General features: G+C 36.7%; 1 protein-coding gene across 1 annotated transcript in view; it reads left to right on the top strand.

Moving 5' to 3' along the window:
* Nucleotides 1-3970: 3970 nt before the first annotated feature.
* Nucleotides 3971-15753, top strand: part of LOC112040671 (uncharacterized) — a gene marked incomplete in the record, with an annotated part of 21448 nt that continues 9665 nt past the window's right edge. Inside the window, 5 exon segments of the mRNA XM_065776479.1 lie at nt 3971-4707; nt 6366-6454; nt 6581-6623; nt 6701-6796; nt 6901-6992. Of these exon segments, the coding sequence (XP_065632551.1) occupies nt 4138-4707; nt 6366-6454; nt 6581-6623; nt 6701-6796; nt 6901-6992 (890 nt within the window).

Here is a 15753-nt window from a genome sequence, read left to right as displayed (position 1 = left end):
GGATTCTAATTTTGTTGCATCAAAAATTGTTCCAAAATTGAGACAAGATCATAGTGCTCGCATTGATCAGCTCTAGGACATCATTAAAATAAAGTATGATCATGAGCTTTCTTACTATACGATATGGGATGCAAAACCAAAGGCAGTTACGAAGATATTCGGGGATTGGGAACAGCCTTACCAAAAGTTACGAAAATTGTTGTTGGCATACTTGGATCAAGATCCACGTACCTGGTACTTCTATCACACCATACCCAAAAGTGTACCTAGTACTACATCACTGCTGAAAGTTCAATATGTTTATAAAACACCCTTGAACGTTTAGATCCCTAATTACAAAGTTACCAATTTAAGCTTTATATCAAACAATTAATGTGCGGAACATGATAACAAGCTCATAACAGAATTGATAAACAATCTAAGCCAAATATAAACACATCAACAGCAGTAAATATAAGGCAAAGATAAAGGGAAGAAAGATGCAAACACACAGACAACACACGATGTGTTATCGAAGAGGAAACCGAAGTCCTCGGCGTAAAACCTCTCCGCCGCTCTCCAAGCGGTGATAAAATCCACTAAAGAATATAGTTGGGATACATGAACAACAGAAGACCCTCCAAGCCTAATCTACCCAGGTACCTAAGCCTTCCAAGCTTCTTGCTCCAACGAGGTTACGCCGAACCTATTTTTTCTTTTGCTTCCTGGATTCCGCTACTTGACCATAGCATCAACCAGTGTATATTGGTTCCTTCCAAACTGCTTCTTTAGCACCAAATAAACCTTCTCATAGACGTGGGTTTGGTGAGATAAGGATTTGGTAAAATAACTCTCAAGGGTATGACAATGGAGAGGAAGAGAGTAGAGGAATTTTTAGAGTTTCTTAGATGAAGATTGGGGATGAGGCAATCTTATTTTTCTCTAGGGTTTTCTCTCACAAAATTATCTCTGGAAGCTCTTTACATTTAGTGGGTATAAGGGTATATATATAGTGAGGTGATATGAGAATACGAAGAGACAGATTTTTGCCAAACAGGGTAAATTGGCGGCTTGGTCTCGCGGCTTGTCCAAGTCGCGAAATCAAGTCGCGATATAACGGCCTGGCCAGCCTGAGACTTTTGTCCTGTAGTGCGACTGGCACGACCCTTCAGCTTTCCTGCATGCATCTCACGTGCCTGAAGTTGGCGACTTGTAGCCGCGAGCCACCTGCGAGTCCTACCCGCGAAGCTCTGCTTCTTTGCACATACTTGAGCTTTTTTTCACAACTTCTCACACACTACCCTTAGAATAATCCCACCTAAATACAGGGTTACTAAGTGCTTAAATTACAAGCAAATTGGCATGGAATAAAGCCAACAAGATGGTTAATAAATTTCAACCTTACAATCTCCCCCTTTGACTATTCCGTGACAAAACCCTAAAACAAACTCTAGACTTAACGCGTGAGTTGGGAACAGTTGAAAAACTCACTCACACCTAACTCTAGAATCTACGAAACTTTAGAACCATAAGGGTAGTGGGGCATGTCATCATCACATGTCATCATCACATGTGAGTAGTGGTACACTACCCAAGCTCCTGAAGCATTATAAAGGGTAGTGGGGCGCTCTCTCTAACCGATGTGGGATTACAAGTACAAGGTCTAGCCCTTGCTTGGTCTTGCACTCGGGGACGAGGGGCAAAACCGCACCGCGCCAGGCACCGCGGTAGGATACAATCAGATGGGGTATTCATACCTTACAAAAACTATTTTGTTTTGTTTTGATTTGATTCTTATTATTTAATTGATTATTAATACATATTAGAATTAAATATGTAATTGTGCTCATATATATATTAGCAGTGATCTCATAATGATACACTGGAATTGATGAATGCCGAAGTATCCCATTTCAATAAGCAAATTAGAACAAACAAAAGGAGAATTAACAACATTGTTCAAGTATACTGGACTTGTTTTGGTCACATTATCATATTGATGGATCCAATGCAATATCACATTGGACTCAAACTTTGCGCTTAGTAGAATATCAAATTTAAGTGGCTAAGAGCCCTATACTACCAATTGATTGGCTTGTCCTGTTGATGTTTCTAGAGGAGACATTCATGGCTAAGGGTATGTTTGGTATACTGTAATAGACACTGTAATTTAATAGTTATTCTTATGATTTAGTTTTTCAGTAATTTGGTTATATTTTTATTATAGGGAATAGTTATTTTTTATGAATAGCTATTTTTTAAAAAACAAAATTTAGCTACAAAATTGTTTGTAGTCTATGGCTACAATCTTACTCAATAAAATAAGCATTACTACATATTTTGAAAATCTAGCCATTGAGTTACCTGTTTTTTATACTCTTAATAGACATGTTAAATTTTGTGTTAATCGGATATTGTTAATCTTATGACCTATAAGTTTATATTTTATGCAAAATTTTAAATTATAAAAACTTGTTATTTAAATAATTTGTTGATGATATAACTATTGATCTTTAATTTTCAAAAAATTTTGCAAGCATGAAAGATATAAGAAGAAGATATAATCTAATAATAAATTTATAAAAATCACCTCCAATAAAAAGATGAGTAATACTACAGTCACAAACTATTTTATAATATTTTTACAAACTATTAATGTGGCAAATTCTTATTAGTTCTAGTATGGGCTCACTACTAACATCACATTTATATTTACCAATAGTTATTTGAAAATTACTAAAGTCACATCAACAGTTTGTAAAATATTTTAAATTAGTTTGTATTCATAGCATTACTCTAAAAAGATATTAAGTAAGGTTGTAGCATTAGAGGACAACTAACTTTGTAGTTAAATTTTGTTTTTCTTTAAAATAAGGAATAATTATTCCCCTCTAAAAGGGTTGTAATAGTTATTCCTTAGTAAATGTATTAATTTCTAAAATTAATATGTTTCTAAATAAACAAACTTTCCATATATACATAACAATTAAGATATTTCCTAAAATATATATTAAATTTTATTATAATGCTACGATTTAGACAATTTGATTTAAACATTCTATTATCTTCAAGGTTCTATTCTTGTATTATCACTAAACAAATGAATAGTAACTAATAAGTACTACATTACAACATCTTGTATTTCTTATAATATCTATTCCTATGTAATTATTATTACAATTTATCAAACGTGTTCTAACAGCCTTGTAACAACACCTCCTAGTATTTCGAAAATAGACATTTAAAATTTAAATCCCTCTCGTGGTTACAATTATCATTTTAAAAGTAAAAATAAAAGAAACATCTAAAGTTCAAGAAAAATATTTACAATCTCAGAGGGACCATGTATATTATTCAAATGTCAAATCTCTTATCTTTCCGTTGTTATAATATATATATATATATAATTAAAGTTTTAAGAGACGTGTTAAACACTTAGGATACGTTTGGTACACTGAATGTAGATTACGTTAGGAGTAGTAATCTTTATTACTGAGAATAGAAGATATTGTAATGGAATAATTATTACTAATCATTAGTTTGGTTGTTACATATAGAAAACTTGTAAAAGAAAATGTATAAGGAAACTTTACATTTTTGGAAATATATTAATTTTAAAACCTATTATATACCTGAGGAATAGCTATTACATCCATTTTAAAGAGGAATAGCTATTCTTCAATTTAAAGAATAGTTATTCCAATGTAATAATTAATCCATGTAATAAAGATGCAACCAAATGACCGAATTGATATTACACATGAATAGCTATTCCATTACAGGAGCTATTACAGCGTACCAAACGTACTCTTAAACCCCAAGGGGTTGGAATTCATGATATATATAAAATTATGGGGAAAAAAAAAAAACAAACAAACAAAACAAACCAAACAGCACATGGTATAAACAAAACAAAACAAACAGCACATGGTATAAGTCAGCGGGGTACACAGTACAGTTCTAAAACCCTTCTTTCAAGTTGTATAAATCTTCGAGACCACACTCTCCTTTCCTGTCTACCACCAAACGCAGCCGCCTCTCCTTTCTCTTCCCTCTCATTTCTCATTTGCTCAAACTCTCTCAAAATCAAAACAAAACTCTCCAAAACCCAAACCATTTCTCCCTATACATTTCTACCTCTCACTCATACAATCAAAAATGGCGACCATAACTCAAAACTCATTCCTCTCCTCCAATCATCTCCAACTCTTCAAACCCAACTCCAAAACCAAGCCCATCATTGCTCCCACCTCCGTCCGCATGTCCCTTCAAGAAACAGCACCCTCCATAGCCGTAGTAGGTGTCACAGGCGCTGTAGGCCAAGAGTTCCTCTCTGTTCTCTCTGACCGTGACTTCCCTTATCGCTCCATCAAAATGCTCGCCTCTAAACGCTCTTCCGGTAAGCAATACACCTTCCAAGGCCACGACTACACCGTCGAAGAGCTCACCGAAGAAAGCTTCGATGGCGTTGATATAGCGCTTTTCAGTGCCGGAGGTTCCATCAGCAAACAGTTCGGACCCGTTGCTGTGAACAAAGGGACTATTGTGGTTGACAATAGCTCGGCTTTTCGGATGGATGAGAATGTGCCATTGGTGATTCCTGAGGTGAATCCTGATGCTATGAAGGGGATCAAAGTTGGGACGGGAAAGGGTGCTCTCATTGCTAACCCGAATTGCTCTACCATCATTTGCTTGATGGCTGCCACGCCTCTTCATCGTCGAGCTAAGGTGTGTTGTGAGCGAGACCCAGATTTTCTTTGCCTGTTGTCTCATTTGGGTTTTGCTTGTTTTGCTGTTTAGGTGCTTTGTTTGCAATTTTTGAATCGAACCCATGTTTTTCTTTTATTTTGTTTTGTTGTAATGATTTATCAAGTTTCTGTTTTTTTAACAGTAAATCAACTCACGCATTGTCAATTTGATTGGTTATGTGACTGGTTTTGATGTGAAAACATAACTAGTTCAACAATTTTTGAATCCAATAAACATTTTCTCTCTATTGTCTCACTCGAGTTTTATTTGTTTTGTCTTTTTGATGCTTTATATGCAATATTTGAATCCAACCCATTTTTTCTATTATTGAGTTTTGTTGTAATGATTTATCAAGTTTCTTTTGTTAGCATAAATCAGCACATTTATTTTTAATTAGCTTGGTTATGTGACTGGCTTTGATATTAAAACATTACTAGTTCAACAATCTTTGAATCCAATCCACTTTCTGTTAGGAACCTAGAGGTTCCTAATGGAGATGGTTAGATGGGTATGAATTGTAGGGGATTGATGGGAATTGTAGGGAAATTGACTTAATTTGAGGTAGTCACCCTCTATAGAGAAATAGAGAGATTAAGAGAGAGAGATACATTAATGCACTAAGAAATTGGTTTATTCTTCAATTGATCTCTAATGTTGAATTACAATTATGTATTTAAAGGAGACTAACTCTAATGTCATTGGCCCGCATGGCTCAGGATAATTGGCTAGTTATTTCAACATGTGCTTTATGAATTAAGCCATGTGTTAAGTGAGTTACATGTGCTCAAATCCTACTAATTCATCCTAATCCTAATCCTAATCTCAACTAACTAGCTAACTACCTAGCTAAAGGGATTACACCAATTATTTCATATTCCTAACACTTTTTCTCTTTATTGTCTCTCTTGGGTTTTATTTGTTTAGATGTTCAGCTTTGTATGCAACTTTTGAATCCAAACCAAGGTTTTTATTTATTTATTTTATTTAATTTAGTTGTACTGATTTATCAAGTTTCTGTCTTTAGCACAAAATTAACACTTGCAATTATAACTAGTTAGTAACTCGTGCGAAATGCATGTAAAAGTTCAACAAAATATGATATTCTCTCTTTTTTTATTTTTCTTATATATAAAATTTGATAATTACGGTAGCTATTCATAGGCATTTATTATGATTGTATTTGTATCTATTCTACCATTTTAAAAAATGAAGTGACAAAATTCTAATGGAGGATGTAAATATGAGAGGTTTTATATGGAATCCGTATATATTTAAACTTATTTATAAGAAAATATATATTAGAATAATGACAAGAAAAATATGGGCTTTCAAAAGCTTACATGGCAGCATTAGAAGCAGTCAGCAAATAGTCAAAGGTTTTCATTTTATATAGATTATAGGTTTAATAAAAGGTGGGGATTCATTGTTTGAATTTTGGTGTCTTATTGGGAACTTAGGTAATTCGGTTATTAGTGAACTTTTATGTATATGCCTCATTCATTTTTGGGTTTGTGTTTCTTTCACCATTTTGAGACTTTGATTGAATTCATCTAGCAAGTTACATGTTGGGGGTGTTCCTGTACCTTCCCATTGCATTTTTCTCTGAAGCACTGCTATGTTGGTTGTGAATGTTGCAGGTACTACGCATGGTTGTTAGTACGTACCAGGCTGCTAGTGGTGCTGGCGCTGCTGCAATGGAAGAGCTTGAGCTTCAAACTCGTGAGGTTTCGTCTGATAATCCAATCAGATTTTCTTTTTGCAGTTTGATATTTATATCCATTCAATAGATGATACGTCCATCCCTTTGTACTTTATTCTAAACTGTGTGTTGTTTTCACTTTTGTTTATAAGGTCTTGGAGGTAAACCGCCAACTTGTCAAATCTTCAAGCAACAGGTCTGTCTATTTTTTTGTGGATATTGGATTCCATCTTGTTTCAAAGAACCATCTCTTAAAACCGTCTCTCCTTGCAGTATGCTTTTAATTTGTTCTCACACAATGCACCTGTTCTGGAAAACGGGTACAATGAAGAGGAAATGAAATTAGTAAAAGAGACAAGGAAAATATGGGTAAGTATTGAAACTTCATTGAAATACCTTTGGTGTATGGGAGAACAAGCCTGTTGGTCTTCACAAAATGATTATTCATCCTTTTTTTTTTTTTTTTTTTCCAGAATGACATGGATGTTAAAGTGACTGCCACATGTATACGGGTGCCTGTCATGCGTGCACATGCTGAAAGTATAAATCTTCAATTTGAGGACTCCTTGATGAGGTAATAATGTCATACTCTAAACTATGAAATTGCTTCTGGGAAATATTTAGTTGATTTTGCTCTATAGAGGTATCTGTTGATGGGAACATTGATTCATATGTTTGTGTAACCTTCAAAATACTGATTAATCATATGTTTGAAATTCTGATGTTAGAAATGCTTGTGTTAGTAATGCATTTTCTTGCCTTTAATTTGATTTGAGCATTTGGTTAAAGTATTAATCTGTTTTGCTTGTTTGGTGTCTATTTGTACTCTCTCTCTCTCTCTCTCTCTAATATCTTCTTTTCCTTTTTAATTGGGATTCTTTTCTTTTTTCTTGTTTCTTTTAGAAAAGGTAAACAATTGATATTATCAAAGGTATTGTTAGTATCTACTATCTAATGCTATAGTTATTGCCCTCAGATTGTTTCCCATTTATATGGGACTTTTAAGCATTTTATTATATACAAGATGTTAAACTTTGAACAGCCTTTTTTACTTTAAATGCAGCCTTTTTTTTTTTTTTTGGGGGGGGGGGGTGTGGGGACCTTTTATAACCTCTTAGCATGGGGACACTCATTTTGGTCTCTCAACTATCATCAGTCTAACATTTAAATTTGGGATTTGGAACTGGTTTTAGCGGATGAACTACCAGTTTTTCTCATTTTTGAATGTGGATTGGATTGGCATAGGTCCCTGTTCACAGTTGAATCAGTCTAATTGGCTGCAATTTCTAGTGTCTTTAGTCCTTGAAATTCATATTATGCAGTTAGTAGATACAATGTAGAGTGTTAAAATTCTTGTAGTTCTTGCAAAATAAGATTCTAAATTAGGAAAGTCCTTTAAAGATATGGGTGATCTCTATGGATGAAAATATTAGGAGACTCACTTGTAATGGTTTGGTCATGTGCAAAGGGGTGCGATTAGTGAACCCATGAGAAAGAGTAAGTTGACTCAAGTTCTGATAAGTAAATAAGCTTCATTGATAGAAAAAGGACAGTACATAACTAAAAGCCAAAGCACACAGGACATGTAATAAGGTAATCGGGAGAACAAACAGAACTAAAAAGTATAAAACTACATCTATTTAGCAGATCAGTCAATGAAGTAAAAAAGGAAAAACCCGATGCATTTATCCACCCAAGCAAAGACTGGAAGAAAGACATCTTCAACTCTTGAGTCACTCTTTCGGTTCCTTCAAAAATTGGGCATTCCTCTCCCTCCAAACACCCCACATCAAACAGGAGGGACCATGATCCAAATCAGCGTTTCTTTGCATCCTGAACTTGCCTGGCCAAGCTAGCTAGAAGCTCTACTACTCCTTAGGCATAACCCAAGATACCCAAAAAAGTGTAAACACCATACTACACAACTCTGTCACTATCGGACAATGCAAGAGTAGATGATTTATAGCTCCCCTGCTCTTTTACACATACAATACCAATAAATAACAATAAGCCGAGCTTCCTCAAATTGTCATTAGTCAAAATTCTACCCAACACTGCCATCCATACAAAGAAATTAACTTTTGAAGGCACTTTGGGACTTCACATAGTCTTCCAAGGAAAAGACAATTGGGAAGGGGATTGTAAATCTTTATAGTAAGATCTAACATCAAAAATCCCCTGAGAAGCAGGTTTCCACCACAACTCATACTAGTAAGTTGATTCAAGTTGAGGGAACAAAATTAGTAGTAGTAAAAAATGACATGTCAATAAAGTACGTAATAGAGAGTATGAATAGAATGACAATACATGTGGTTGACCTTGACTAGTTTGTTGAGAATTAGTTGCCAGCCCTTAGATTTTTTGGGACTAAGGCTTGGTTGTTGTAGTTCTTGCAAGAGCAAAACATTGGGACAAAAATTGGCACATCATAGATGTCCTTTTCTATATATGAATAGATGGAGACTTGAGGATTTAGGAACTTACTTTTTTTGATAAGTAAAAACAATGCATACATTTAAGGACAAGGAACTTACTATTTTCTTACACAGCGCTTGTGTTATAAACATCAAAGAAATAATATATACAGGTTATTAACATTAGTTTCCCTTTGATTTGATCTTTCATTCACAAGATCTAATATTCGTTCTCTTTGCTTCTCTTTCAGAAGATCTAAAACACATCCCTCTGAATGTTTGCATCTTTGATTTTTCATATTTAATTCATTGTTTCACTTTCCAAGCTATGTAGGGCTTTTTTTTTTTTTTTTTTTTTGGGGGGGGGGTGTTTGGTTAGTATATCAGAATATTGTTGTATATATGTTGTGTGGGAAGTAATTGTGTTAGGTTTGTTCAAAAGTTGGGAAAATGCATTCTGTTTGGATGTCCAGAAAACGTGGAAAATCCTGGTATAGGATGTGAAGGTGAGCAGCAGAATATTAAAGAGCAAACAAAACCGTAGGCCTCACCACTGTATGGTGTTTGGCAGTTGAACTTTGTCAATGTGGTGGTTGGCTGGTATGGATCAAGCAAGGGGATCGGCATGGCTGGTGATCAAAGGCAACCACACCACTTGGCTCTAGCGGCAATTAAATGAAGTTCCAGCATGAGCTTTGCTTGATCATATATTGACGAGTTGAGTTTTCTGTAGTGGTAGTGGGTGAGTGTGGTAGCACAAGAGTCAGTAGCATTCAAGTCAGTGTGACATTGGGTTTAGGACTTGCTACAGAAGCCACTGGTTGAGGTCAATGACTTGACGGATTGTGATAAATTTGGATGACTGGCAAGGCTAGTGGGTTCGGATTGGAAATTGAGAGTCGATGGTTGTGGAGTATGTTTGTGGGTTCACAGGGCTAAGCTCATGGTGGTTTGGGTTGTCTGGGTTAGAGTCTTGGGGGTTGTTTATGGTGGCTTTCGTCACTGATCTGTGAGGGTGGCAACCTTTTTTCTTTCTTTCTTTCTTTTTTTTCTTTTTCATTTCTTTGGGTTATGATTAATCTTACGAGTTTACTGGGTATTTTGTGGGTTATGGGTAGGTTGAGCGGTTTAAGATTCCAACAACTTTGACTTGTTAATGAGTTTGATGGATTTGGGTGACAATGTAGTTCACTGACACAGCTTGTAACAGGGATCATATTCTGCTTTGGTAACAAATTTGATGCAAGACAAAATTGCGAAGTTGGAAATAAAAGGAAAAACAAGAGAATAACAAATCCTTGACTTCCCCACTAGAATCTACCTAAAATCCTAGGCTTCACCACCAAGCTTAGAGAATATCTCTAATTAGAAAAATGCTTATTTCAATAGCAATGCTTTGAACCATTCCTAGATCCTCTTTTTTATAGGCTTCTGGGTTATATTAAAGCACAATTAAATTCCATAAAATCCTCAACAGTTACAGCAAAATTTAAAATTCAAAAAGAACCATAAGTCAAAATTCAGAAATGAAATATGGAGTAAATTTTGAAATAATAAATTCTGAAATAATTTTGGTTGTACTCTCTTTATCAATTTCAATCTAAATTTTGAACACTGAGATACAAATGCTCCCCCTGTTAACTATAAAGGGATTTTGAGAGGTTTATTGAGTTTTAGTTTTTTATTGGCTTTTGACATGATTTCAATTGGAGTAACAATCTCTTTCTAATATTTACTTCAACACTTCAAAGTTAATTCAAATTTGTATTGGGGTGAATTTGGCCACCTCTCATAGATATTAAATCTTTTTAATTTTAAATGCATTTCTTATTGGATATGTTTTATAATTACATTGAATTTTATGGTATCTAGTCACATATATAGAATATTATCCTAGTCGTAAACCATACAAGGCACAGAATAGTAAACAAAAAATGTTTATAGATGCTACATATTTATTTAACAAATGTTAATAAATTAAAAATCAAATTAGTGATTTTGTAGAAAATAACTTACATGTCACTTAAGGGAGTAACAAAGAGAATGACTTTAAATAGAGTAAATGGAGAAAGAATACATGTGCTAACTAATCTATCAAGTATCCATAGCCGACTCCAGAATTTTGGAGCTAAGGTTTTGTTTGTCGTTGTTGTTATAGAAAATAACTACCTAATTTAAGTAGATTTTATTTGGAGTAGACAAAATCTAATTTAATATGACTTTGTTTAGTGTTTGGTTGCTTTATCCAAAAGAAAATGAGTTCTAATTAGTTTAAACTAGCATGGTTTAGCGCTATTCATAACTCTAAAAACAAAATTAAAAAAGTATTAGAATGATAATGTGGAAAAAAGTGGACTTTCAAAAGCTTATGTGGTAACATTAGAAGAGGTCAACAAAAAGTAATAAGTTTTCATTGGGACCATGGCTTATGTTGTTGTATTGAAAAGTGAAATAGACAATAATATTGTCATTTATTCATTATGGTTTTTAGTAGTGTCCCACTTTTTTTTTTTTTTGGTATTCATTTTTCTTGTTTCCATGGGTGTTGAGCCACCTTAAAGGATGGATTTATGACCTAAAATTTATTTAATGTTGTGACCTGCCAGATCTGATGGCTGGCGCAGTCCTCTTATACTCTACTTGTTGTTTTAATGAGGTTAAATAGTTTGTATTTTAGGCTGTGTTTGTTTTGACTTCAAAGTACTTCCGGAAAACCATTTCCGTAAAACTTGAGTGTTTGGCTGATTTGGAAAATTCGGTCAACTGAAAATCATTTCCCCTTTGATCGTAAAATAGAGCTCCCAAGGGTGAAATTCATTTCACCTTCTATTTTCGCTTCAAATGCCATTTTCCGGAAAACAAAGAGAGAGAGCACGAAGAGAGAGAGAGAGAGAGAGAGAGAGACCCAGACCAGCGACCAAGCCCCACGAACCGCCGGCGAGAGAGACCAAGCCCGGAGCAATCGCACGAGCAACTGCCGACGACCTTCGACCCACGAACCAACGAACTGATGAACCCAGCGCAACCCATCGCCTTCGACCCAGAGCAACCCACGAATCGATGAACTCAGCAACCCACGAACCGACGAACCCAGAGCAACCCATCGCCTTCGACCCAGCGCAACCCATCACCTTCGACCTAGCGCAACCCACGAACCGACAAACCCAGCAACCCACGAACCGACGAACCCAGAGCAACCCACGAACCTCGATCTCGTCGTCGACCCAGACCCATCGCTCCCTCTTCCTCAAACTTAGTTTTTTTTTTTTTTAAAGTTTGATTGTTGTTGTTGTTGTGGTGGTGTGGTGGTAATGTTTTGGTGGTTGTGGTTTTTGATTGCCGGAATTTGTTGTTGAATTGGCTGTGATTTTGAAATTTTTTGTAATAAAAATTGTTTGGATGCTGAGAAAATAGCTGAGAAAATGTGAAAAATTGTAAGAAAATAGCATTTTTAGAATAGAATCAAACACATGAAAATATTTTCCACAACAATTTTCATAATGCAGCCAAACACTTAGAAAATATTTTCCTTTTCCGGAAAATAGCATTTCCGGAAAATATGTATTTTCCGGAAAACGTTTTATACAAAACAAACACAGCCTTAATGTGGAAACTGAGGTGGACGGCCCACAATTTTTTGAGTATGAAGACAACAGAATATATAATGGGTAATAATCAAGGCATTGAAATTCATGAGTACCAAGGGCTTTAAAATGGGTTGCACGTGGAAATTATAAGGCTGGAGTCTTTTATAAGGCTGGAGCAACACCTGGGCTGGGCCTAGACAAAAGCCCATTAGCATCCGATACATTTAAGAGATGTGTTCCATCTGTTTTCTCAGGCCCAAGTGTCTTTGAAGTGGGCGAGAGTTCTCTGTCTGGTGAAGAGAACTCAGCCCAGGCACCGATGGCAGAGGCGAATCCCAAGCCTCCTCTTCAGAGCTCCGATCCAGCTTCTGGTGTGTCGGACCGGTGCGACAAGCCTCCGGTGGGGGACGACGGCACCTCCTTCGCCGGAACCAGCTCCGATGAGCCCATGTTGACACCGGGTAAGTCCGATTCGGTGTTTTCGCGGTCATCCGCTGAGCTTTTTCTTTCTGGTTTCTTTTGGAGCTTGTTGAGGGCTGGGCTTGTGGCTATGGATGTTATTTTTGGGGCTGAAGGGGGCTGGGACAGCGGTGCCAACCTCAAGCTGATAGAGGCCTTGGATTTTGATCAGCCCAGCTGTTAAATGAATATATATTGAGTAAGCATATAGTCAAAGTCACCTGATAATTCACTTTAAAGTGGCCAAGCAAACAACAAAATGCATAATAATTATCATCATCAGCAAGACCTACCTCCATACCAAAAGGGAACAAATTTCAGTAGGGATAAAATGATCCAAAAATAAATATAATCAATATACTATTATTTGAGTATATAGATGGGCAATAAATGTTAAATATTTAAGTAAATTTTAAAATGACCGAAACAGCCTATGTTTTAAATTAATCAACACATTCCAGTTATATTAATGAAATCTCCCAACTCCCCATCATGATTTGGTTCACAATGTGCAAAAAACAATTTTCAAGATGATAATATTGATAGATAAAGAAAACAACTAACTTTTCTTTAACCTTTTATGGGTTAGCTATCCCAAGGCTCCTGTTGCTTTGCTAGATAAAATTTCCACATATATTTTTTTGGGAAAAGATCACTGGCTCAATAGTCTTGACGTATGTTTATGAAGGTTTAAGTAAATTCATCACATATTTTCCATTAGCTACAAAAAGGAAAATAAACGAGTAAGAATGACTTCTCTAATGAATCATTCGGAGTTGGGTTTGGGTGGAGAGGAAAGCTTACCTCTAATGTCCATCACCCCCGCTGGGTTGCCTCTGTCAGCTGATTTGTTTTGTGACAATGAGGCATTGGAGTGTTTGAATATGGCGGATATTTCCAGTTGGGTGAAGAATAGACTCCCTGGATTTAGTAAATTGGTGGGGCTGCCTCTTAGTCGCCATGAGAAGTTATGCACTGCCTTGTTACAAAAGATTGAGAGGGAGACAGAGGAGGCCAAAGCGTTGAACAGGAAAGATACAACTCCTAGAAAAGCTGCCATTAAAAGGGATAAAGGGAAGAGAGAGTTGAGGAATTTGCAATCTTCGGTTAACTATGATGGTAGGTAGAGTGTTGGCGGCTGAGTTAATACTACAGTTGGGTTCTTCTTGTCATTATGAATTTAAAAATTCTTTCTTGGAATGTTAGGGATCTGAATGATTGTCGGAAACGTTTAATTGTGAAAAATTTATTGCGGGATTGGAGGTGTGATGTAATCTGTCTTCAGGAGACTAAGCTTACTGGCTTGGACAGACGCATGATTGGCAGCTTGTGGAGCTGCCCTTATGTGGATTGGGTGGCCTTAGATGCTGTCCAGACGGCAGGCGGAGTTTTGATGATGTGGGATAGGAGGGTTTTAGAGAGGTTGGAGTTCATGGTGGGTTCTTTTTCTATGTCTGTTCGGTGGAAAGGGGTGGGGGATGGCTTTATTTGGGCGTGCTCTGGGGTTTATGGTCCAACTAACAACAATGCGAGGGGGCTAATGTGGGACGAGTTGGTTGGTGTTCAGCAATGTTGGAACGTCCCATGGTGCTGTCTTGGGGACTTTAATATTGTCCGGTTTCCGAGTGAACGTTCGGGTAACTCCCGTCTCACCCCGGCTATGGAACTTTTTTCAGAGTTTATCGAGGACCTTAATTTGATTGATTTGCCTCTGGAGGGAGGGAGTTATACTTGGTCTAGTGGCTCAGAACAGCCTTCGATGTCTAGAATAGATAGAGTTTTGGTGTCTCATGACTAGGAGGAGCAATATCCGAATGTGGTCCAACAGAGATTACCTCGCCCTGTTTCAGACCATTTCCCTATTCTGGTGGAGGTAGGGGGAATGGCGAGGGGGAAAAGTCCGTTTAGGTTTGAGAATATGTGGTTAAAGACGGACGGGTTCACTGATAGAGTTCATTTTTGGTGGAATCGACATTCTTTCTCTGGCACTCCTAGCTTTGTGTTTGCCAAAAAATTGAAGGCTCTGAAAGAAGACATCATTCAGTGGAATCGCTCGGAGTTTGGTCATGTTGGGCGTAAAAAGTCTCAACTTCTTGAGGCTTTGAAAGTGCTAGATGTCAAGGAAGGGGAGTTTGGCCTCTCTGCTGCAGAGTCTTGTGAGAGAGTTGTGTTGAGATCAGAAATAAAGAAACTTCTCTCGTTGGAAGAAATCTCTTGAAGACAGAAATCAAGAATGTTATGAATCAAGGAAGGTGACAATAACACCAAATTCTTCCATAAGGTGGCTAATTCTCATAGAAGGTTTAATCATCTAAGTATTTTGGAGGTGGATGGGGTGATTTTTGAGGAGGAGTCCGAGGTGGCGGCTCAGGTGGTTCAATTTTACAAAAAGTTGTATCAGGAGAATGAGGAATGGAGGCCTTTTGCGGAAGGTTTGGAGTTTGATCAGATAAACGAGTCAGAGAGGGGCTGGCTTGAAAGGAGGTTTGAGAAGGAGGAGATTCTTCTAGCTGTCAACGAGTTGGCTAGAGATAAAGCTCCAGGTCCAGACGGTTTCTCTATGGCCTTTTTTCACCAATGTTGGAGAGTGGTGGAAAGAGATATTCTAGCAGTTTTTGAGGAGTTCTATCTTCACAGTAAGTTTGAGAAATCTTTGAACGCTACTTTCATAGCATTAATTCCTAAGAAGAATGATGCTTCCGATATTCGAGATCTCAGGCCTATCAGCTTGGTGGGGAGCTTTTACAAGATCTTGTCTAAGGTTTTGGCAAATCGTTTGAAGCTGGTTTTAGACCAACTTATCTCTGAGTCTCAGAACAGTTTTGTGGGAGGTAGACAGATTCTTGACTCAGTCCTTATTGCCAAT

Source organism: Quercus suber, unplaced genomic scaffold (genome assembly GCF_002906115.3).
Source record: "Quercus suber isolate HL8 unplaced genomic scaffold, Cork oak 2.0 scaffold_133, whole genome shotgun sequence".
In the NCBI taxonomy this organism is placed as follows: domain Eukaryota; kingdom Viridiplantae; phylum Streptophyta; class Magnoliopsida; order Fagales; family Fagaceae; genus Quercus; species Quercus suber.
Note: the sequence above shows the minus strand (reverse complement) of the source record. Positions and strands in the feature narration are given on the sequence as shown.